Here is a 20961-nt window from a genome sequence, read left to right on the forward strand (position 1 = left end):
GGAGGGGAAGAGGACCGTCTGAGCGGGTCACTTTCCCTGCAGCTGCTTCATCCTCGGTCGCAGCTTGAGATTCACCTGGTCCTTGATCCCGCGCTCGGTGCGGCCGGGAAGCAGCTCGAGAAGCTTTGCCATGTCGGCTGGGCTCAGCGGGGCGATGTTCCGGGAGGCAAGGTAGAGGAGGATCATCTCCACTGGAGGAGGGAAAAGAAGGAAATTTGCGAACCCGTCCATTGTGAGATGAGAATGACAAGAACCTTTCTAAGATGGATGACGTGTGCGACTCACCTTCTTCGTGAGTCCATCCCTTGGCCGTCTGCTTCCGCGGGCTGGCGCTGGCGCTACTGGCGCTGGCCCTTGCCTGGGCCGCAGCGCGCGCTCCTTTCGAGGGTGTAGCGGAAGCGAGCTTGGCCCTCTTGGCGGGCGAGGGCCTGGGCGACGAGGGGCACGAGCTCGAGGGCGTCGTGGAGCGTGACGTGGGCTGATAGTTGTCCGACGAGACCTGATCGCTGCTCTCGGACAGGGAACGGTACTTGTCGTCGGACGCCTCGTGGCTGATCAGCGACGATGGCGAGTAGCGTGAGTCGACGGTGGAGGAGTCATCGAGGTGCTCGCGCTTGACGGGCATGATGGGATCGATGTGGTGGTCTGTGAGGGAAGGGAAGGGAAGGGGTGTGAGCGGTGGAGAAGAAAGGGATGCTCAGAGGGGTGTTCAATGAAGGGAATAATGCACGACGACGGGCAAAGAGTGACAAGGGGCGGCGTGCCAGATCCGTCGGAGCATGGGAGGGCGGCCCTTGTTGTTTCATCCATCTATCTTCTGTTCAGGCGGTCGCTTAAAACAAAACGAGTACACAGCCTGGCCCTCTCGTCTCTCCCCATTATCCACCTCCAGGCGTCGTTTGAACATCTCCCCCAGCTTTCATAGTAGTCTTCCTCAAAATCGGCAACATGGCGAACCTCAAGCGTAGTGCTAGCGAAAGTGAAGACGAAAAGGAGGTGCTCAGTCCCAAGTCGAGCCACAAGAGGCCCAAGTCGACCATCGACAAGGCATCGCCCCGCAAAGCATCTCCCACCAAGAAGCCTACGGATGGCACCAGTCGAAGCCCAACGAAGGCCCTCAGCAAGGACTGGTCTTTTGAAGAGGGTGAGGCCAGTGATAGTCTATCTCGAAAAGAGAACAACTCTGATACAGCGAGACTCAACGCTGCTTGCGTTCCACACAGAGCTCTGCATCATTCACAAGGTGTTTGGAGGCAAGCTGCCGACACTGAGCAACCAGGATGTTGAGGAGCTCAGCGCAACGCTCGGCCGCACGCCTTGCAGCATCCGGAGTGAGTACAGCAGTTGCTGAACTGCGAGCCCTCTGGCACCTTCTCCCTCCCGCGTGGCAATAGCCGTCACAAAGGAGCTGACGGTGGCTACGCCTCTTTGCTCTCAGCGTACTATTCTCGCCGCATCAGGCCAAAATTCATGCCCCCGTCGTCTTCCAAGTCGACAAAGCCCTCTCACTCGGACGAGGATGAAAAGTGATCCACCTGCCGGGGCCATGTAGACCTAAAGAAGCGCTGTACAGAATGTAGGCTGAGCTTCTATATCCACATGTCGAAAGCTTGAGCACTACTGTACTGTGCGCCACAGAGAAGGCTGCGCTTCCTCCACAAAAAGCCATTGTGCAAGACGAGCCTAGCGTCATCATTGTTTTATCTTCTCAATCCTGAGGTTAAGCAACCTATCCCCTTCATGGCGAACGGCGGGCCCGTCGCGATGACCGTCGAAGACTTTCAGCCGGACCCCGCCAGCCGACCACCGTCGTTCCGCGCCTCGCCGCTGCTGGTGCTGGTCTCGGACGTTGGGCTGGTGCTGTCGCAGGTGGCGTACCTTCCAAACGCATTCCTGCCCCTGCGGCTGGCCGACGGCGGCCTTTTCCAGGACATCACGCCGACTGGCCTGGCCTTCCAGCTGCTCCTCACCTTTCTCTCCGTCTCTGTGATTGTGCCGCTCATCGTCTATGCAGGCCTTGCCGGCGGCCTCTTTCCCATCATCATTGCCGCCGCCATCCTGATCCCCCTCCAACGCGTTCAGGGCGACGTCCTCGTGAGCATCGCCCCCGCTCGATCTGTGCTGTCCCCTGCCGAGCGCCAACGGTTCAAGGGCGAGACCTGGTTCTTGTGAGTTTCCCCTTTTTTGTGCATGAAGAGGAAAGCCAAATGCTTATCTTCTCTCTAAATCCTCGACAAGCGTCAATGGCGTTGCGACGTCACGGAGCGGCATGATGCTCGACCTCGCCCGTCTCGAATACCTCTTTCGCAGGCCGGTGATGGGCGTCTTGAATCGCACCGCGGGGCCCATCCTGGACGTCGCCGAGTGCATTCTCCAGCGCGACCTGTTTGTGAGCACGCGAAGCGTGCGGCAGGCGTATGCCGAGGTCAAGCGGAGCCTCCTCGACGACTCGCTGTCCAAGGTCGTGCTGCTGGGCCACTCGCAGGGCGGCATCATCGTCAGCAACGTCGTCGACCAGCTCCTCTCCGATGTCGGCCGCGACGTGCTGGACAAGCTCGAGATCTACACGTTTGCATCGGCGGCCAACCACCAGAACAACCCGCTCAATGCAGCGGGCCAGCCGACGATTGCCCACCTGGAACACTATGCAAACGGCAAAGACCCCGTCTCGCGCTTCGGCGTCCTCGCCTTTGCCCCCATCCCAGAGCAGGAGCGGCGAGAAGCCAATCTGCCCACGCTCAGGAGTGGTGATGATGCTACCGCCACTGCGGCTGCTGCTGCTGCTGCTGCTGCTCCTCGCAAAAACGGCGGGAGAAGCGACGCTGGTGGAGGAGGCCAGACGGATCCTCCAACCAAGGCAACCGGTGCCCGCTTTTCAGGCAGGCTCTTCCTGCGACCAAAGGCAAGCGGCCACCTCCTCATCAGCCACTAGTGAGTCCTTTGAGTTGTATTCTCCCTCTCGTTGGCAGCAGAGGCTGGAGCTGATCGCTTGCGGCCTCTGCCACACCAGCATCGGGAAGAGCAGCAGCATCCTCGAGACGAGAGAGTCGAGGCGGTACTCGAGGCTGCGCAAGTACCTCGGCGGCAGCTCGCCCCCTGCGACTACGGCTGCGACTGTGCCTGCTTCTTCTGTTTCTGCCACTTCCCCTTCCTCGCCTCCGACCATGCTTCCACGGTGATGACTGCTGTTCCACTCCACCCCTTGCTCTGTCTACCCTGCTCTGTCCTTGCTTCTGCTTGCATTCCGCACTGCTCAATCACTCTCATCTGCTACTCTGTAAAGCACCGCATGCAATTAGAATCACAGACGTGCTCATTATTGTTGTTGCCTCGCGGTTGACTCGCCATGCACCTCTGTAAAACCCCGCCTTTATCGTGTGAGAAAGGTGCCTCCACGCTCACATGGACGGACCCCCAAGCAATTTCTAATCCAGGAAGCGGGGCAAAAAGTCCAACGCAAGCGCCACTAAAATGGCAACCCCCCCGCGCGAAGTGTTTAACCCCACTGTAAATGTAAGTCAGTAGTGTCAGAAGAAGGAAAGTGGCCAGAGGAGCGGTGCGCAGGGACCGGGCCGGTGCGCCGTTTGCCACCATTACTCGCTCCTTGATCCAGCTCCACCACCACCAGCAAGGCCAGCGACAAGGCCATCGATAAGAAGGGACGCAGCACTAACACAACAACAACAGCAGCAAGGATAACAACACCACCATGGCACCCCAACCGACGAATGGCGCGGTGCAAAAGGACGCCAAGGCGTTCAACTTTCCCTCGCCGCCAAAGTACGACACGCTCGAGGAGGAGCGCGAGGGACGCAAGGCCCGCCTCGCCCTCGCCTTTCGCATCTTTGGCCAGCTCGGCTTCGACGAGGGCGTCGCTGGCCACCTGACGTACCGCGACCCGATTCTGCGGGACCACTTTTGGGTAAACCCGTTTGGGATCAACTTCCGCGCCATGCAGGCCAGCGACCTGCTCCTCATTGCCCCCGACGGCTCCATCAAGATGGGCGGCAAGCCCGACCTGCAGTACTACAACCAGGCTGCCTTTGCCATCCACCATGCCATCCACACCGCCCGGCCCGACATTGATGCGGCCTGCCACTCGCACAGCGTCTATGGCAAGGTGGGTCCTCCTCTCACGCGACACACACACTCTTCTCCCTCTCTCTGTTCTGACGCTGCCTCTCTCGCATCGCATGTAGACCTTCAGCACCCTCGGACGCAACATCGAGTACACGACGCAGGACTCGTGCGCCCTCTATGGCCTCGTGGGTCTCTACGAAAACTTTGGCGGCGTCGTGCTGAGCGACGACGAGGGCCACCACATTGCCGACACGCTCGGCAGCGACAAGGCCTGTCTCATTCTTCAGAATCACGGCATCCTCTCGGCTGGCCAGACGATTGAGGGCGCTGTCATGCGCTTCATTGCCCTCGAGCGGCGTGAGTAGTCTCTTCCGTCTTTCTGTAGAGAGATGAGCGCTTGACTGACTCCATAACACAGACTGCCAGGTGATGCTCATGGCCGATGCCGCCGCGGGTGCGCGTGGCACAAAGCCCATCGAAATCGAGGCCCAAGAAGCCGAGTTCACCCACCGCCAGACGGGCACAGAGACCGCCGCCTGGTTCCAGGCCACGCCGTACTTTAGGCAGGCCGAGCGCGAGTCAAAGGGCGACCATCTCCTCTGAGTCTCTCGACTATTAACATTTCTCCTTGCAAATGCCATTTCCTTGTCTCTCTCCTCTACATGTCCATATTGACTTTGAAACGTCCAGTAAGATTCGAGTAGAGCATAGAGAGCACGCGGCCTAGTCGACGATGGCCCACATCACCAGGCAGGCCACAGACCGGTATGGGGCCCAGGGCTTGGCCAGCTGCTCCATCTCGGCGGGTCTGCAAGGTTGGCACAAAAGAGCAGGTCAGCCAACGAAAAGGATGTGGCTGAATAGGAGGAGGGTCGGAGGACACTCACGTCAAGTACACGTTTCCCTTTGCCTTTTTCCCGTCTTTGCGGCTCTTGAGCAGGGCCTGGGTGATGCCATGCTCAGTGGGCAGGGGCTGCATGCCCTCGTTCTGCCGCTGACGGGCCACTTCAAACACCTTTGCCTCGTCGCTCGGCTCCGGCGAGACGTAGGGCCCCGTTGGCTGTTGGTTTTGCTGCGAGAATTGCTCTTCGACTTGGACCTGGGACTCGGTCATTGTCGTCTCGCCGATGGTCGCGAGTGACTTGGCCACCTTGTTGTCGCCCTCTTCGCGCTCCCATGCCTCTTGCTTCTTTTCCTCCTCCTCCTCTCCCTCGCCTTCTCCCTCTTCGTCGTTCCCCTTTGCTTTCTTCTTGCGCTTGTTGATCGACGGTCCTTCCCGGCCTGCGAGGTGGAAGAGGACCATGCCGCGCTGAACACCCAGATCGCCCACGGGAAGAATGTCGGGCCGGCGCAGCGCAAACATCAGCAGCATCTCGGCCGTCCATCTGCCGACACCTCTGGTGTTTGTCAAGATTGAAGAGTGAGTAGGAAGGGGGGGGGGGAGAAAGAGACGGGACTAGTCAGCTCGTTTGTCAGTGCGGGAAGGAAAGCTGGAGGGCAGGAACGCACTTGATCTCGACGAGCTGCTTGATGCATTCCTCCTCGCCGAGCTCGACGATCTTGCGCGCGTCGAGGCGACCATCAGAAAATCTCCTCGCGACATCCTTGACGTACTTGACCTTCGCCCAGCTCAGGCCTGCGCTCCGGACCGTCTCGTCGGAGGCCTCGCAGACGTCGAGCGGGTTGGGAAACGGCAGCGAGTCGCGCGGCGTCTTTTCAAAGTCGGGCTTCTCGGGCAGCCGGTCGGGGAAAAAGAGGCGGCAGAAGCGGTAGATGATGGCGCGCGCGGCGAGCCACGAAACCTGCTGGCCAAGGATCGACGACGAGAGGGTGCGAAAGAGGTCCAGCTCCCGGATCGTACCCCGCGCCACTTCTTCGTACGTCCTCAGTGGGATATTGTCCAGGAGCGGGGCGAAGCGGACATCTGTGTTGATGAGATGCCTCCGTGCGTGGTCGAGGTCAAAGGACAGGACCGGGTATGCAATCGTCGTGGCCTCCTTGACCTCGTCGCGACTCAGCAGCGCGCGCTCCTCCTTTTCTTCCTCCTTGGCCGGCTCGACCTTGGCCCGCTTCGCCTTGCCATTGCTCACCACCGGCGGCGCTGTTTCTTCTGCCACTTGGCGCTTCTTCTTGCCATTGGTCTCGACGGCAGCTTCCTCTCCAGCCGGCTTCTTACGGCGGGAGGCCGCAGACGACGAGACGGACGCCTTGCCGCCGCGAAACGATTGTCCCAGCGTCGTCGTCTTCTTCGGCGGCGGTGCAGCCGGCTCTGCCGCGGCAGTGCTTCGGGATCGCAGCGAGACCATGTTGAGCGCAGGCAGGCGTCTATATGCGGTGTGCGCAGCGGCTGAAAAGAGCGGCTGCAGGAATTCTCGGCGAGGTGGTGGTCGCATCCGCCCGCATGAGCCTTTTCTTGGACTAACTCCACACGCCCTAGTCGACAAGACTGAGCGAGCGCACGGCCGCCGGAAAATCACTAGTGGGGAAAAGGGAAAATCAGCGAAGAAAAAGTCGGAAAAGCCCGTCCATCCGTCCCCGTGTCGAGTCCAAAGGCAAACAACACAGCTGGGCCGTTCCTTCCTGCTCTGCAAACAAAAGCGGAGGAGGGGGGAAGGAAAGGCAGACTATAAAGACAATGGAGCCAGGGGAGTCCTTTTATCCTCGCCCACCCACGCGCCAGTCTTCCGCGGCGCCCTCCTCGTCGTCGCAGCTCGCTGGCTCCTCGACACCACGACGGCGGCAAAGGCGGCAGTGTCAGCTGTGTGGCTCACGCCGCTTCCACCGCGACGGATCGACGGGCTTGATCGTATGCGATGAGGGCCACGTTCTCCAGGGTTACCGCGAAGAGGTCGGCGACGAGGGCGACGATGCATTCAAGAGCTCGTCGCAGCGGCGGAAAAAAGATCGGACGGGGATAGAGGACCGCAAACAGCGGCACAAGAGAGAGAGGCAGAGGCGCGAGCGCAAGTGTGAGTGGTTCCCTCCCTCGTGTGTGAACTTGTCGATGCGGTTGACTCACCTTCCGGAGCAGTCTGGAAGGGCCCGCGGGGACGGTTCCTCAAGTATCAATGCCTGCAGCTCCTTCTCCGCCTCCAGATCCAAGCCCTCAGGGAAGAGGTGCCATCGCTACCGGTTCAGCTCGAGGCCGTGGCACGCGAGCTGTGGGCGTTGTGGGTGTCGCGAGTGCCCCATCTGGAGCCAAGACCGCTCGTCGAGCAGCTGTCGCATGCGGCTGAACAGCTGCATATGCAGCAGTGGAGCGTTGAAGTGGGAGGAAGCAAGATCAAGGCCGCCGCCGCGGCCATCAGCGCGAGTCAGAGGGAGGCAGAAGATAGGGAAAGGCAGCTCCTTCGCGAGCAGGAGGACGAACAGCGTGAGAGGCTCGATGAGGCATTGCGCGAGGCTGGCGTTGGCATGGACGAACAGGGCGGGGGCGAGTCGAGCGCTGGGGAGACCAGTCAATGGGACTACCCTTACTCACAAGACTCGGGCTTGGAGTCGGCATTTGAAGATGAAGATGGGGAGGTGATCATTCCTCGATACAGGAAGAAGAGGAGCAGGGCGAAAGGTGCAGACGGCAGCTCGAAGCGTGGCGAGGAAAAGAAGGAAGACCCAGATGGCATGGCGACAGTGACGGCTATTCTCTACCTTTCGCTTCTCACCCTGAGAGTCCCGCTCCTATGGAATGACCTGGTCAAGTGAGCGATGACAGGCTTGCTCGCAGAACGACACTCACCACCTTTTCTTCAAATCTAGACTTATAGCATCGGGAAAGATGCCATACATGCACGCACTGCACCACCTGCCGCCAGAAATGATGAGCCACCTTCCGTATGCGAGCGTGCAAATGCTCGACCCAAAGGTGTGCAGCTGGCGAAGACATGACATAGTGGGCTCGGCTGACGAAAAGCTATCTTGGTAGAGGGTCCCTTCCGTGATGAAGCTCCAAAGCAAGACGGCGTACGTGGCTGCCAAGCTTAACAGTGCATTTGGGGTCGAATTCCCAAGCGTCAATGCGCTGCCTATGCTTCTTGCCTGCACGCAAAGAATGCTCTTGCCTCGTGAGTCTGACATGCCACTTCCGAGACCAGCGAATGTGTAAGCCTGAGCCTCTCTGCAAGCAGCGACTTTCTATCTGGCCGCGAAGACGCTTGTCGGCTACGCAAATATCTCGATGCATGCAGTCCCTCTTGAATGCTCGCAGAAGGTCTCAGTCCGCCGAGCATCTTCACCGGGAACGAGTGACAGCAATGAGAGCGGAGAGGACGAAGATGATAGCATCGATGAAGAGATGGACCAAGAGGCAAAGAAAAAGGCGAAGGCGCAACAGCAAGGCCGCTTGATCGTCACTGTCAACGGCAAGGGTCAAGCTCGGTGCGCAGTACTCATGGCTGTGCTTGTCGTGGTCGCAAAAATGCACTACGGCCTAGACGACCAGGAAAGGTAAGCTTGGTTCTCCATCTCTCACTTCAACAAGCTCATAAGACCTCTGTACTCAAGAGTCGAAAAGGCAAGCACTCATCCGACTGGCGCGCCAAAGCTCTCCAATTGGCTTGATGCGCTCGGCTCGCTCGAAGAAAGGCTACGCAAAGACACTCGCCTCGTCTTCGATCCCCAAGGGTGAGAGTCCTCCTTTCTTCGCTCCACGTAGGCCTTTCCTCGATGCTGATTCTTGCCAAAAATAAGCATGGACCTCTTTGAGATGGATGAAGAGCATTTGGATGCCTACTTGGACTACCTCGAAGACAACCAGATTCTTCTAAACAACCACGGTGTCTACGACTGGAGGCGTCGCGAAGGTGACTTAGTGAAGATTGCCAGCTTTTTGTGAAGAAGGTTCTGACGAAAAGTCTTCAGGCAACATCGATGATTTGCTCTCTTGCGCTCCCGGTGCCCCACCTATCAAGAAGCTGCGCGAGGAGAACACGCCAAAATCTTTCCATCCAGATCTCGTTAGTGCGCAGATGCAAAGGGCAGCGCTGTCTCCGCTGCAAGCTGTCCATGAGCACTCGCAGCAGGCACTTCAGCGTCTCTACACTGGCAAGACACAAATGGACGAGCAGCACACGGCAAGTACGTCGATTAATGACCTCGCACCAGGTCAAGAGCACGCAATCTATTCGCTCGGCCGCAATTTTGACCCATCCAAACTGGACGGTCCGCTTAGACAGGTCGTCGAGGCGGCCTGCTCGGTTGTGGGAATCAGTATGGAGGACATGATGATGACCATTTCCGCGATTGAAAAGAAGCTCGTCAAGACGCTCGCAAAGGGCAAAGCGGCCCGTCTTGCCTCACAGGCAAGTGTACCACCACAGCTCTGATCGCGACCCACCATAACCGCATAATAGAACCCGACCACACTGTACCAAAGTACTGTATACCACTTCTGTACTCTAAAACACCACAACGCACACGCCCTTCTGATCAAACATAGACCCTTGAAAGCCTCAGCAAGGCCTCCCTCGCCGCGAGACAGGTACCGTCTTTTTTTGGGCGGAGCAACGAGATCAAAGAGCAAGAGATTTGTCATTGACCCAGACAAAAGAGACGAAAGGGGGAATACCAATTGTGATGGGAAAAGAGCTTTTGTGTTGTATGTGAGTGAGTATGAGAAGTGTGTGAACAAGGCGAGCCATTGTCGTGATTGTTGGAAAAAATGACTTGTTGCTTGAAAAAAGAGAGAGAAAAGAGACAGAGAGAAGACGTTTTTGATGACTGGATCTTGGTTGATGATTTGAGATTGTGCGTGGATGAAGAATACCAGATGTTGACGAATCGTTTTGTGATTCGAGTCGACGATGGATGATGGTTTGTCTCTCGAAATTTTTGAGTGTGTATTGTGGGAATGAAAGAGGGAGACCACCTGACGTTATGGAGATCGCTGGAAGTCGGCCCGTCGATCGATGGACGAGAGACTACCCGTCACCATCTGTTCAAGCCTCGCCCTGTTGATGTTGCTGTTGCTATTCGAGCCGCGGTCGTTAGCGAGGGAGTTGAGCATACCCTGGAGGTTACCGAGCATAAAGTAGTCGGATGGGCTCAAGACAGCGTCAGAGCTTGCGAGGAAGCTCAACACGCAATCGAGGCTGTCCCTCGCTTCATCGAGACTGATGACACGTTCCTCTGCACATCCATCGTCACCGCCCTGGGCGTGAGCACCGGGAGAAGCCGCATTCGACGAAGACGAGGTGCGTTCGCGATGGCGACCAAATATTCCGCTCATGGCGCCTCCCCCATAGCCACTGCGCCGTGGGCTGCTGTGGAAAGACGGCGCGGGGCGCGAAAGGGGCGAGTTCTGGCGCATCTCCGCTGTCGAATCGACGAGCATCGAAGGCGGGTCGCTGACGCCTTGCTCTCGTGCTGGACCTTGCCTCGGTGAGGCACGCAACGTTCTTTGAGATCGTCGCACGTCGCTCCGCCGAACTTCGTGCGCTGCTGCCATAGCCGCCGCAGCAACATTAGGATCGACCGACGAAGAAGTCAAAGAATCATGATGAGCATGATTCTGCTCCTCACTCCTCGTCCGCCTGATCGCTGCTCCTTGCAGCTCGGAGCTCTTCCCGTCGCCACGGCGGCGCTTGGAGGTGGAGAAGGACGAATCAGGATTGTCTTCGTTGCCATCAATCCATCCGTGCGGCGCAGAAGACGAAGCTGCAATTGAAGAAGCACTCGGATCCTGAATAAGTTGTCGCAGGCCTGGCGACTGCTCCAAAACGGCTTGAAGCTTGTCACTTGCATTACGAAAAGCCGGCGTTGTCATTGGATGTTGTGGCTGCTGCATCTGATGGTCTTGATGCTGCTGCTGCTGCTGTTGTCCGCCAAGGATTGAGTCGTAATGGCGTTTGGAAGCTTTTGGAGTTGCTTGAGAGTGGCTGCTAGCTTCGTGGCTCGACGCATCACTCATAGCACGAGAATGATTATGCACAATGTCGCTTGTCGACCTAGTCCTGGACATTGCACCTTTGGAGCCAGGCCGAGACCGCGAGACGCCAGGCGAAGAGGAAAAGATGGGCATCTGGTGAACTTCATCGGACGCCTCTGAACCCATGGTGGTCTGCATTGCGGTCGTCTGGCCATGTGGCTGCTGCAAGGAGTCCTGCCGTAGCACCATACTCGTCATGTCGTCCAACGCAAAGCCTCCCCTCTCCAAGTCTTGTCGATGTTGCTGCTGCTGCTGCTGCTGCTGCTGCTGAGACTGCATGGCCGCCAGATCTCCTGACCTAGAGTCGGTCCTCGCATGCGGCATCAGATGTGGCAAGTTCTCAAAGTGGCTGCTCATGTTGTTCAGGTCTGCCACCGTCTTTGGGATCTTGTTGCGGTCCCTGAACTTGTCAATCCAGCCGACAGACGCCTTGAATTCGCCAATACCGAGTCCATTTAGCCTTGCAATCTCCAGCGCTCGATTCTTGATGGTGTAATCGAGGAGGATATTGCCACGCTTAGTCTCTTCAATCGCCCAGGCGGCCAGTTCTGACTCAATCTCGGGAAATTTGCCCGTACGGTGCTTGACAATGAGCGCGCCGGAACCTTCCTCTGGGATGGTCATCCAGCTCTCTTTGTTCTTGAGCGTCTTGGACACCGTGCTTCTCTCGATACCAAAGTGCTTGGCCAGCTCCTCCTGCTTGAGCTCTGGGTGCTCCATGGCATACTGACAGATGCGTTTGCGATCAATGTTCCGCAGTCGTGACTTGCCTCGGACAGACTTTGTGGCAGCTGAACGAGAGCTAACGCTCGAAGACGTCCGTTTGTGCTGGCTGGCCGACGTCAGCTGCGAGGAAGAGGTCCAGGACATGGACTGAGACGTTAGCTCGTCCGATGTTGAAGAAGCCCGGCTGACTGATGTCGAGTTCGATGTCGTCGTCGCGGCCAAGGCGGAAGACGTGGCGCTATCGATCGATGTATCAAAGGAGGAGTCGCCAATTGTGCGATTGGTGGTAGAGTCTGACGTGCGGGGAGATCGAAGCGAATGACGAGAGCGAGCGAAGACGTTTGAAGGAGCCGTCGAGGCAATGCTGCTGTCAGATGGCGACATGGATCGGGCCGTCATAGAAATGTCGGGCGAGAAATCGCCTTGAGCGGCCAAAGCGCCTTGGTGGTGTTGGCTAGGACTCTCATGCTGCAGCTGGGCTGAGCTTTGCGAGTCACCTTTGCTGCTCGACACGTTGTCCATCATTCCAAAACGGTCTGAAAGAGAAGAATTGATGGATGTCAAGGGACCTCCCAGGTGAAGCAGACCGTTGCTCGATGTCGTCATGGTGGCGCCCACTTGGCCCAAGCTTCGAGCTTGCCGGTGAAAAGCTCGCATCGATTGCTCGTTTCCCCGTACGACCATTGGGCCACTCGCTCCAGGGCTGCCATCACCGCTGCTGTGACTCATGTTGAGACCCGGACGGTACAGCGGCGTCGGTGAGAGCTCCTGCAGTGCATACATCCGTGTCAATGAGAGTTGAGCAATAAATTAAGATCCACACTCGCTACTCACAGTCGTGGGAGCCTGAGGGTATCTGTCCAATGCCATTGGCGCAGACTGAGTCTCTTGTTTCTGCGGCTGCTGCTGCTGTTGTTGCTGCTGCTGACGCGGCCGGTTCATGTTCCATTGTGCATTGAAGTCAGCCTTGCCAGTGCCGCCATTCACACCGCCATCGCCACTGTTACTGCTGCAGTGTGCGTTTGCAAGGCCCAGTGCTCCTTCGCCGTGGCCCATGGGGCTGGGCTGAGAGCCTGACAAGGGTCGGTTGTCGCTGTGCTGGGGCGTGCAGATGCCTTGGTGTGCCTCATTCATGGCGACTCGTCGCTGGGTGTCGTTGTCGTTGCCCGACGACGAGTCTCTCGACATGTCGACGCCTTCAGAAGCTGAAAGCATCTGCGCTCGTGTCCCCTGAGCTGCACCCGGCAAGGCATTGCTTGCGTGCTGCATCGTATGGACCCCTTGGATGTAGTGACCCTCGCGGTGCTGCGCCATGTGCGCGGCAGACGACGACGCCGTCCTTTGCTGCGAAGAAGAGCCGTCGAGGGAGTGAAAGTCGTTGACATGCGACGGTGATAATTGGCTGGCGGAGGGGCTTTGCGTTGGCACATGATGACTCTGAGAGGCTCCACCAAAGTGACTGTGGCCATGCAGGTAGATGTCAGTCATGAATCCTGACCAGGCTGGGTGGGATTGAATGTCGTTGGGGCCCAAGTCGCTCGCCTTGAAAGACTCCAAGCCGAGCTGCGAGTCGTTCTGGCTTGATGTTGAGGCGTTTGCGGCCGACGCCGCAGCGGCAGCGGCAGCACCAAAGCCATCCGGAGAGAAATCGAGGAGACCGGCGGAAGAAAAGTGAGCAAATGAATTAGGGGGCTGCTGGTGGCTCGAAGATGAAGCTCCCTGGTGGCCGTGATGATGATGATGGTGACTGAGGGAGTCCTGACCGGCGTCGTTCGAAGGAAGCAGACCGATCGGGTCTTTTGCGTGAGAATTAGGGCCCTTTTGATTGGCTTGGAGGTCTAGACCAGAGGGCGAGGAGTCTGCCAGCGACGCCGATGTCACTCCTGTCGCCGACGGGAGCAGTGTCGCTGGGCCAGGGGACAGCTCTGCGGCTGAGCTGGGAGACAGGCTGCCATCGTTTCGAGGAGGCTGCGATCGCTGTTGCTGCTGATGGTGGGATGTCACTTGCTGAGTTTTTTGCTGTTGGACTTGTACTTGCTGCTGTTGTTGCTGCTGCACCTGCCGCTGCGCCCGCGCCCGCGTTGCCCGGCCTGAGGAGCGCGAGGAGGAGGACGATGACGATGCAGATGAGGACAGGGTCGAGGACGAGGGTTCAGGATCGGCGACGGAATGATGCTGCCGTGATGAGCCTACACCGCCGGCAGACTGGGCCGCCAATTGGGTGCGAGTCACGGGCATCTCAGCGCTTCCAGGCCAAGTCCTTCATGAAGCGCTGACGTCGGTTGTGGATCGATCTGAGGCCGCACGACGCAGCTGTTTTGGTCTGGTTCAGTCGGAAACGAGGGAGCAGGAAGAGAGGGGGAGAAAAGAGGGTATACGCAAAGGAGTGTGAAGAGTTGCGTCAGTCAAAAGAATGCGAGACTGGGCGCAGTGATGGGGAATTAGGAAAGAAATGGGGAAAGGGACGAGCAGCGAAGGAGGGCAAAGGGGGCGGAAAAGGGGGAGGGAGGGGTGGTGGAGGGTAGACGGGAGGGCGAGGCAAAGAGGTGAAGCGACCAGATGCCAATTACCCCTCGTCCTCTCGGCTCCCGGTAAAGAGGCCAGGCGAGGGATGGCAATGGCCGTCGGGCAAATCGCCGTGCTGCCATGGTGCGATGGCGCGGCCACGCAGACAGCGGGGTCCGGTCGTGCCTTGAATCTCAGATGCATGCAACTCACATTGTGTCCGACAGGAACGACCCTCTGCCCCCTTTTACTTTTCCACGCACACTCCCTATGGAGCACAGGGCGCGCTGACGGCAATCCTCTGCCAAGCGTCGGATGTCGGAAGGCTGAGTTTGGCAGCGACCGGTCCTCGGTCCGATTCACGCTCAGTCAGCGAGTAGTCTTCGTCGTTGTCGTCGTCGTCCTTCTCCTCTTTCAGCGAGCGAATGTCGTAATGCGGCGGCAAGAGCGGCGCTGCGCTGCGCTGTCTTTGGGCGTGATGATTCGTACGAGCGTGCGTTGGAAGCGTGCCGAGTCCGGGTCGGCTTTTGCGTGGCAGAAAGGTTGAGCTAGAGCATTCTCCTGCGGCAGGGCTAGAGCGAGCAGAGCGAGCAAGACGTCAAGATGTCGCCGTAGAGTGAATCTTGGGTGATCTTGAGGAAAACGAGGGAGGCGTGAGGGGACTCAAGCAGGAAGAAAACGAGAGCAAAGGCAGTCGTAGAAGTAGTCGTTTAGCGCAGTAGTAGTGTAGTAATGAAGTCGTAACGTGCAACTCGAAATTGGCGGGCAGAGAGGCCTGGATAAAAATAGGGCTCAGTCTCCGACTTTGCTTCCGGAAGGCGCTGTCGTCGGCCCGTTCTGATTGTCGTCCGCAGGCGGCCTGATGTGGACAAGCCGTATCGCTCGACAGGAATGAGAGACAAGAGAGCGAGAAAGACAGCACTAGTTTGAGTAGTAGCAGAAGATTCCCAGCGTCGCAGTAGCATGTCACCCGAGCGGCACCAATTGCACGAGACTAATCTCTGTCAATGCGTCATGGGCATGTGCCTTCTCTCTTTTCCCTTTTTTTTTTGGTTTCAGGCTGGTTGCGTCTTTCCCTTTTGCCCTTTTTTCATTCTTCCTCTTTCTTCGCGGCTCGACGCTAGGCGCGGCTCCAATTGCAGTGTCCCGTGCATGGGATGCGATTCTCGCCTATCACCGGCCTGATGTGTCTATCAGTTTGTGCCTCACCAAGGATCAGCATTTCCTTCTTCAATGCACCTCCCGCTTGCATTTCTCTGCTCGTTGTGTGCGCTGTATGCGCCTTCATCAGGCGAGAAGAAGATCAAAATTGAACCGCCTTATTTCAATGTGGAAGCGACGATCAAGAAGAAGCGCGGCCTGCCCTGCCCTGCCGACTTGGCGGAGCAGGCCAAATTTTTGTCATTCTCGCTCTGATTTTTCCAGGGGGACCGGTCCGTGCGAAGCAAGTTGCGGGCCCGGGACAAAATTTTAGTGCCGACAAATTGCGGTACCCTTTTCGCTGTCTGCAACGGGCAAGAGGGCCAGACCTCCTCCGTCTCTTGGAATCTCGATTGATTCATGCGTGGCTCAGTTTGAAAGCCACGGAACAATGGATGAGAAAAGAGGCTAGGAAACAGAGAGCGAGGGACCAGAAGAAGAGAAGATAGTGTGGGGAAAGAACAGAAAGAGAAGATCAAAGAGAGAGAGAGAGAGGGGAAAAAAGGAGTGACTGATGGTCCTTTCTGACTCGAGATTGTGCGTCGGCGTGAATTGGGAAGAAGTGTATACGTGCGAGTAGACGAAATTGTGCTGTCTGCATGGGAAAATCGATGACGTTTTACTGCGAGTTTTGAGGTGAATGGCGGCTCGGCGTCGAGGGCGAGGCAATGTCATGCGCCAGCTTGTCCAATTGCTTTAGAGATGACAAAGGAGATTTAGACGGCGCCTACACAAGATCGACACGAACAAGTCACACTCACCGTCTCATCAACGCCCTCCTCGCCACTGAGCGCCTCCTTGATCATGTTGACAGTGCTCTCGAGACTTCTCCTTCTGTTCGATGGGCTGCTCGTCGCAGTCGTGCCCAGCGAGCTCGTCCGCGAGTGGCCCCGCCTGTGACCGCTGGTCGACGGCGATGACCGACCGGGGCTGCCAGGAGCTGGGCTCGAGGGTGTGGAGGGCACGCCTGTGGCGGAGAAGCCCTCGAAAGAGTTCTGAGGCGACATCTGCATGGCCTGATCGGCAGCCTCTCCTTCTTCGGCATCGAAGAGGTCGGGAGGAAGCTGTGTAGTGCAGCAGAAGGATGGTGAGACACATTGAACGCGAGGACTATATGATGAGGAGGAAAAGCAGGCTCACCCTTTCATTCTCGATGTCGACCTTGCGAGCCTCGTCGAAGTTGTGAATGGCCTCCTTGATACCTTCGGAGCCCGATGCAAGCGAGCCATACGGCAGCTTGCTCGTGCCCGCGGCCGTCTTGAGCTCCGACACGCGTTCGGCTTCCTCTCGAAGAAGAGCAAAGACGCGCGACATTCTTCCCACGGCGAGAATTTTGTTCTTGATGACTGTCCTCCTCTCGGCTGACTCTTCGAGCTGAGCTGCTGTCGGCGTTGTCGGCAGCTCCTCCTCCTCCTCTTCCTCTTCAAGTTCCTCCTTGCTACAGATATTGAGAATGGCGATAAGCATGTCGGTGATCTTTTCGCCCACAAAGGGAAGCGACCAGGTGAAAACGTCCATAAAGTTGGGCAGCCAGTAAGGATGGGGGGTGCAGTTGAATTGCCGGATGTTCATGACGTTGTTTTCGTACTTGAGGACAGCCGCCTTGTTGTTGTAGACGTCGAGGTAGTTCGGCGCCGAAAAGATTGTCATGACAGAAGGGAAGCCAGTCGTCTTTGTCTTCCGGTACATGCGATAGCCCGCGTCCTGCGCCTCGTGGGCTCGAATGATCGAGAGCAAGTTATTACGCTCGAGAAACTGGCAAGCGGCCTGGTACCTGTTGGGGTTTGCCATCCAGTAAGCAAGAGCGGACAGAAGGTATCAAGACGAGCAACCCACGTAAAGAAGTAGGAGCAGCCACGGACGTGGTTGTGAACGAAGCTTTCATTCGTCTTCTCCGACCCAAAGTCTTCCAGTGGATCTGCCCACAGAAGGTCGCACATGAGCCCATGTGTCGGTGGCTCACGGAAGCGATTGAGCTGTTGAAGTGGCTGAAGTGAGCACAACAGCGTAGTCTGGTGCAGTTGCTATACTCACGCTGCGCAAGTCGTCGAGCGTTTGAAGCTCAGGCGAAAGCCCGCCGTGAATGCAGAGGAATTGCTTGTTCATAATGGCTCCAAGTGGAAGCGTGCAAAATGACTCCATGCACTCCTCATAGATCGTTTCCGAGTACTTGTGCTTGCCTGAGGAAGCGGTTCAGCAAAGACCTCCTGAGTGAATCCGTCAGCACTCACACTCAAGCTTGAAGGTGAAGTAGTCGGTGAGGTGACGGCACTCGTGATTTCCCCGGAGCAAGAATAGCGTCTTGGGGTACCAGATCTTGAGCGCCCAGAGGTAAAGCACACACTGCAAAGACGAAAGAATCGTGCTCAGTCACTCGAACATCTCGATACACGCTTCCACGGAATGCTCACCTCAATACTGAAATAGCCACGGTCCACATAATCGCCCAAAAAGAGGTATCTCGTTTCAGCTGGGTTGCCTCCCACCTCGAAGAGCTTCATCAGATCAAACTGCGAAAGTCACAATCGTCAGCCTCCTCTGCAGTGCTGTGCATAAGATGCGCGTTTGACTCACGTATTGTCCATGAATATCGCCGCAGACTGCACGAGCGAGGCAAGACCACAACGGCATCAACAGACTGTTCTCACATCACGTAGGCTCCAGCATTGACTCACCGGTGATCGGTGCATCGACCTCGAGGAGATTAGGCTCGTTCTTTAGGATCTCAGTCGCTGTTCGGATGATGTAGAGGGCTTGCTCCTCGGTTAACCTGCCCTCGCGGTAGAAGTGGTTCTTGAGAAAAGCAATGTCGGGCTTCGAAGGGTCCTGAGTGCTCCAGAACTGCTCGTCGGTCGGCTTGCTGAATGCTGGCGCCTGGACGTCCTTGACGACACGCTCTTGCGTTGACACCTGCGTGCCGTCATCGGTGGTGTGCAGCGTAAAGTCGATCTCTGGAGGGGCCGCCTTTTGAGTGATCTGGCTCAGAGCATTCTCCAGCCGCTGCTGCTTGGCCGTCATTGACGATGTAGTTGACGACATAGTGGCGAGGAAGCTCTGATTTAAGGCGGACGGAGAGTGAGATCTGTCAATGCGGACCCCCTTATTCTCTCTTCCCGAGTATCTGAGCGTCTCCGAATAACAAGTCGCGAGAACTTTGGTGCTCTCCTTTCTTCCTCCTTTAAGATGCACGTCCTGGACGATAATGGCGATGTCGGGTCCACGTAGAAAGATAACTTGGCTGTCTCCAGGAGCGAAGAGGCTAGGTCCGTCACTGGCAGCGTCGTGTGTAATTTTAGACTCGTCCAACTCAGGGCGCTGGGTGACGGCTTCAGTCACGTGATACGCTGACTAATGCAATGACCATGTTCTTGGCCCCTCGTCTCTCATCGACGAAGCTCCCCTTTACGGCTGTCGGCGAGCAGCTTTGGCAGAGACGTAGTCGTTTCCTTCAGGTTTACTTGCGTATCGAGAAGCGTTCTCACTGCTTCGCCGAGATTCGTGTCGAAATCCACACAAAGAAGGCAGAGACCACTAGAGAGAGAACAAGGCAAACGCGAATACGTGTCTACATGCTGAGCTGAGAGCTGCGAAAGCTTCATTCTACAAGGGAACAGACCCTACGGAAAGGTCTATGGTCTCGCTTCTGCTTCTGCTCCTGTGCGCAAGCTCCCCTTACAATACAGCAAGCCTCCATTGCAGCAGAAGTCGACCGGGTCGCGTCTCGGACCCTGTCGCACTTTGTGCAACATTGACAGTGACCTTGCTCCTGAGCCTCAGTCTGTTGTCTGTTGAAGTTTTTGAGAGACCATGTGGTCGCTTCCTCGAAAAGACGAGGCTCACCTTATCCTACATTGATTGGGCAGAAGAATGAGGCCGGTGAAGTTCAAGAAGATAATATCGACGCCCACGTCTGGCGCTAAAATTAATCTACGTTCCAGGGCCACTTACGGTGCTCGCCGCAGAACCATGCGGTCAGAACAAGCAAGGCGGTGATAGCATGTGGTGGCGAGCAGCATACCAGAACTATATAACAAGAGGACACCCCTCATGAAAGCTTGCACAAGCTTGCCTCTCAACGTCTGTTCCAAGAAAAAAGAAACCCTCGCAGCAATTATTCCGCACGAAGCACTTGCACCACCTCACACCAAAAGCAAAGCAGAGGCTGTCGTTGAAATGTCTCCTCTCAAAGCAACCGTGCTTGCTCTCATGATGCTCGCTGCTGCACATGCGAGCCCGACGCCCACAGCCATGGTATATACGTGACCGCACACTTGCTCTATTCAGGGTTTCGACGACTGACTCGATTTTCCCCTTTGCACCAGCCTCGTCGTGGATTTGTAAACGTCGGTGCTCTGTCGATCAACATGGGCAATGTCGGAAACGACGGCATCAAAGTGTCTGCCAATTCTCATGCTCTCGACCTCGCATCGCAGAGCCCCAACGGTCCGGTCAACGTCGGTGACAACGGGTCGGTCTCACAAGAAAAAAACAAGCAAGTGATGAGCATGGCGAGTGGCTTCTTCTCTCAAAACGTAGCAGGCCACCAGTCGAACGTTGGGCCGCACGAGACCATCTCCCTGGGCAAAAACGGACAGCCCAAATACCAGAATGGCGTCTTGATTTCCCAAGGCCCCAATGGACAGAGCCGAAAGACGATGGCGCCGAGCGAGACCTCTTTGATCTTTTCCCAGTCCACCGCCTCAATGCGGCCTTCGCAGGTGAGAGAAAGCAGCAACAGCCGCACATCGGGCGCTCTGGGTGCTCACGGTCCAGACATGTTGTCGAATTTCGTCGTCTTGCTCGGCATTGCCTCTCTGTCCGTCTTCTTCCTCTGAACCCCAGCCTTAGTACGCACCATGATGTAGAATATACTTTAGCACGAGATCGCTCACAACGTCATCCTGTAGACATTGTCCATGACCGCGGCATCCCTCATGCTGACGACCTGTTGAATAAGAAGGTATCCGCTCTGCCTGCTTTGCTCGAGTAACGCGTGATGATTTACGCTTCCACACGCTCACGCGATGATCAATGAAGCGTTTCTTCCAATTGCATCATTGGCTTGTTGAAGGCGACTCGGCAGTCTGCGCAGGAGGAAGAGGATCTTTTGAGAGCGCAACCGCTTCGAGCGCCTCCTTCTTGCCAGCCGCATAGCCTTGATTGATGCCAATCATAAACGTCTTTGAAGGACAGTCAGTTTCACGTCTTTGGACAGAAGGCAAGGGAGGGGGATGCGCTCACCGATGCGCCCACACAGCTGGCCAGCATGATCAGAGTTCGGTTCGACCACTTTTGCTCAGGCCGTGGCTTCTTTGCGGCCTCGGCCATGCGCTGCTCGAACTTCGTGCTGGCGCCCCTTGACAAGCGAGCCGAGCTCGCAAACCCCCTGCGTGCCAGCTGACGGCCAGCAATAAGCACGCTGCTCCGCACAATCATGCGTCCGATGCGACCGAGGAGAGGGCGTGGCGATCGAGTCGACATCAGAAATAGAAACAGAAGATCGCACGCTCGCTCGCTCGGGCGCGCGC

General features: G+C 57.0%; 11 protein-coding genes across 11 annotated transcripts; 6 read left to right on the top strand and 5 right to left on the bottom strand.

Annotated features, from left to right (window-relative positions):
- Positions 1–27: 27 nt before the first annotated feature.
- FA10DRAFT_300633 (hypothetical protein) lies at positions 28–728 on the bottom strand (the record flags this gene model as incomplete). The annotated part of the gene is made up of 2 exons (XM_025524871.1): positions 286–728; positions 28–191 (listed from the first exon to the last, which is right to left on the bottom strand). Exons 1-2 carry the CDS (start codon positions 623–625, stop codon positions 28–30), a joined length of 504 nt encoding a protein of 167 aa, XP_025379300.1. The 5' UTR covers positions 626–728.
- Positions 729–846: 118 nt separating this feature from the next.
- FA10DRAFT_265907 (hypothetical protein) lies at positions 847–1548 on the top strand. The gene is made up of 3 exons (XM_025521263.1): positions 847–1144; positions 1224–1331; positions 1439–1548. Exons 1-3 carry the CDS (start codon positions 949–951, stop codon positions 1528–1530), a joined length of 396 nt encoding a protein of 131 aa, XP_025379301.1. The 5' UTR covers positions 847–948; the 3' UTR covers positions 1531–1548.
- Positions 1549–1665: 117 nt separating this feature from the next.
- On the top strand, positions 1666–3315 carry FA10DRAFT_265908 (hypothetical protein). Its single transcript, XM_025521264.1, has 2 exons — positions 1666–2168; positions 2239–3315. The coding sequence occupies exons 1-2, from the start codon at positions 1741–1743 to the stop codon at positions 2930–2932; spliced, it is 1122 nt and encodes a 373-aa protein (XP_025379302.1). The 5' UTR covers positions 1666–1740; the 3' UTR covers positions 2933–3315.
- A 276-nt stretch (positions 3316–3591) lies between these two features.
- On the top strand, positions 3592–4747 carry FA10DRAFT_265909 (arad-like aldolase/epimerase). Its single transcript, XM_025521265.1, has 3 exons — positions 3592–4120; positions 4200–4437; positions 4499–4747. Exons 1-3 carry the CDS (start codon positions 3710–3712, stop codon positions 4681–4683), a joined length of 834 nt encoding a protein of 277 aa, XP_025379303.1. The 5' UTR covers positions 3592–3709; the 3' UTR covers positions 4684–4747.
- FA10DRAFT_265910 (DNA glycosylase) lies at positions 4688–6628 on the bottom strand. The gene is made up of 3 exons (XM_025521266.1): positions 5590–6628; positions 4968–5477; positions 4688–4888 (listed from the first exon to the last, which is right to left on the bottom strand). Exons 1-3 carry the CDS (start codon positions 6384–6386, stop codon positions 4804–4806), a joined length of 1392 nt encoding a protein of 463 aa, XP_025379304.1. The 5' UTR covers positions 6387–6628; the 3' UTR covers positions 4688–4803.
- Positions 6601–8796, top strand: FA10DRAFT_84419 (hypothetical protein). The gene is made up of 6 exons (XM_025525735.1): positions 6601–7049; positions 7112–7778; positions 7837–7942; positions 8003–8141; positions 8205–8523; positions 8581–8796. The coding sequence occupies exons 1-6, from the start codon at positions 6716–6718 to the stop codon at positions 8702–8704; spliced, it is 1689 nt and encodes a 562-aa protein (XP_025379305.1). The 5' UTR covers positions 6601–6715; the 3' UTR covers positions 8705–8796.
- A 1153-nt stretch (positions 8797–9949) lies between these two features.
- On the bottom strand, positions 9950–13966 carry FA10DRAFT_285006 (hypothetical protein; the record flags this gene model as incomplete). The annotated part of the gene is made up of 2 exons (XM_025523959.1): positions 9950–12496; positions 12563–13966. The coding sequence occupies 2 exons, from the start codon at positions 13964–13966 to the stop codon at positions 9950–9952; spliced, it is 3951 nt and encodes a 1316-aa protein (XP_025379306.1).
- Positions 13967–14057: 91 nt separating this feature from the next.
- On the top strand, positions 14058–14862 carry FA10DRAFT_84354 (hypothetical protein). The gene has a single exon (XM_025525734.1). The coding sequence runs from the start codon at positions 14181–14183 to the stop codon at positions 14778–14780; it is 600 nt and encodes a 199-aa protein (XP_025379307.1). The 5' UTR covers positions 14058–14180; the 3' UTR covers positions 14781–14862.
- Positions 14863–15749: 887 nt separating this feature from the next.
- On the bottom strand, positions 15750–18709 carry FA10DRAFT_274717 (Metallo-dependent phosphatase). The gene is made up of 9 exons (XM_025523227.1): positions 18109–18709; positions 18008–18033; positions 17845–17943; positions 17665–17776; positions 17468–17613; positions 17270–17409; positions 16574–17207; positions 16195–16497; positions 15750–16127 (listed from the first exon to the last, which is right to left on the bottom strand). Exons 1-9 carry the CDS (start codon positions 18470–18472, stop codon positions 16053–16055), a joined length of 1899 nt encoding a protein of 632 aa, XP_025379308.1. The 5' UTR covers positions 18473–18709; the 3' UTR covers positions 15750–16052.
- Positions 18710–19597: 888 nt separating this feature from the next.
- Positions 19598–20417, top strand: FA10DRAFT_265912 (hypothetical protein). The gene has a single exon (XM_025521267.1). The coding sequence runs from the start codon at positions 19798–19800 to the stop codon at positions 20266–20268; it is 471 nt and encodes a 156-aa protein (XP_025379309.1). The 5' UTR covers positions 19598–19797; the 3' UTR covers positions 20269–20417.
- FA10DRAFT_265914 (hypothetical protein) lies at positions 20310–20920 on the bottom strand. Its single transcript, XM_025521268.1, has 2 exons — positions 20675–20920; positions 20310–20613 (listed from the first exon to the last, which is right to left on the bottom strand). The coding sequence occupies exons 1-2, from the start codon at positions 20912–20914 to the stop codon at positions 20488–20490; spliced, it is 366 nt and encodes a 121-aa protein (XP_025379310.1). The 5' UTR covers positions 20915–20920; the 3' UTR covers positions 20310–20487.
- Between the last annotated feature and the right edge of the window lie 41 nt (positions 20921–20961).

Source organism: Acaromyces ingoldii (genome assembly GCF_003144295.1).
Source record: "Acaromyces ingoldii strain MCA 4198 unplaced genomic scaffold FA10scaffold_2, whole genome shotgun sequence".
Lineage (NCBI taxonomy): Eukaryota > Fungi > Basidiomycota > Exobasidiomycetes > Exobasidiales > Cryptobasidiaceae > Acaromyces > Acaromyces ingoldii.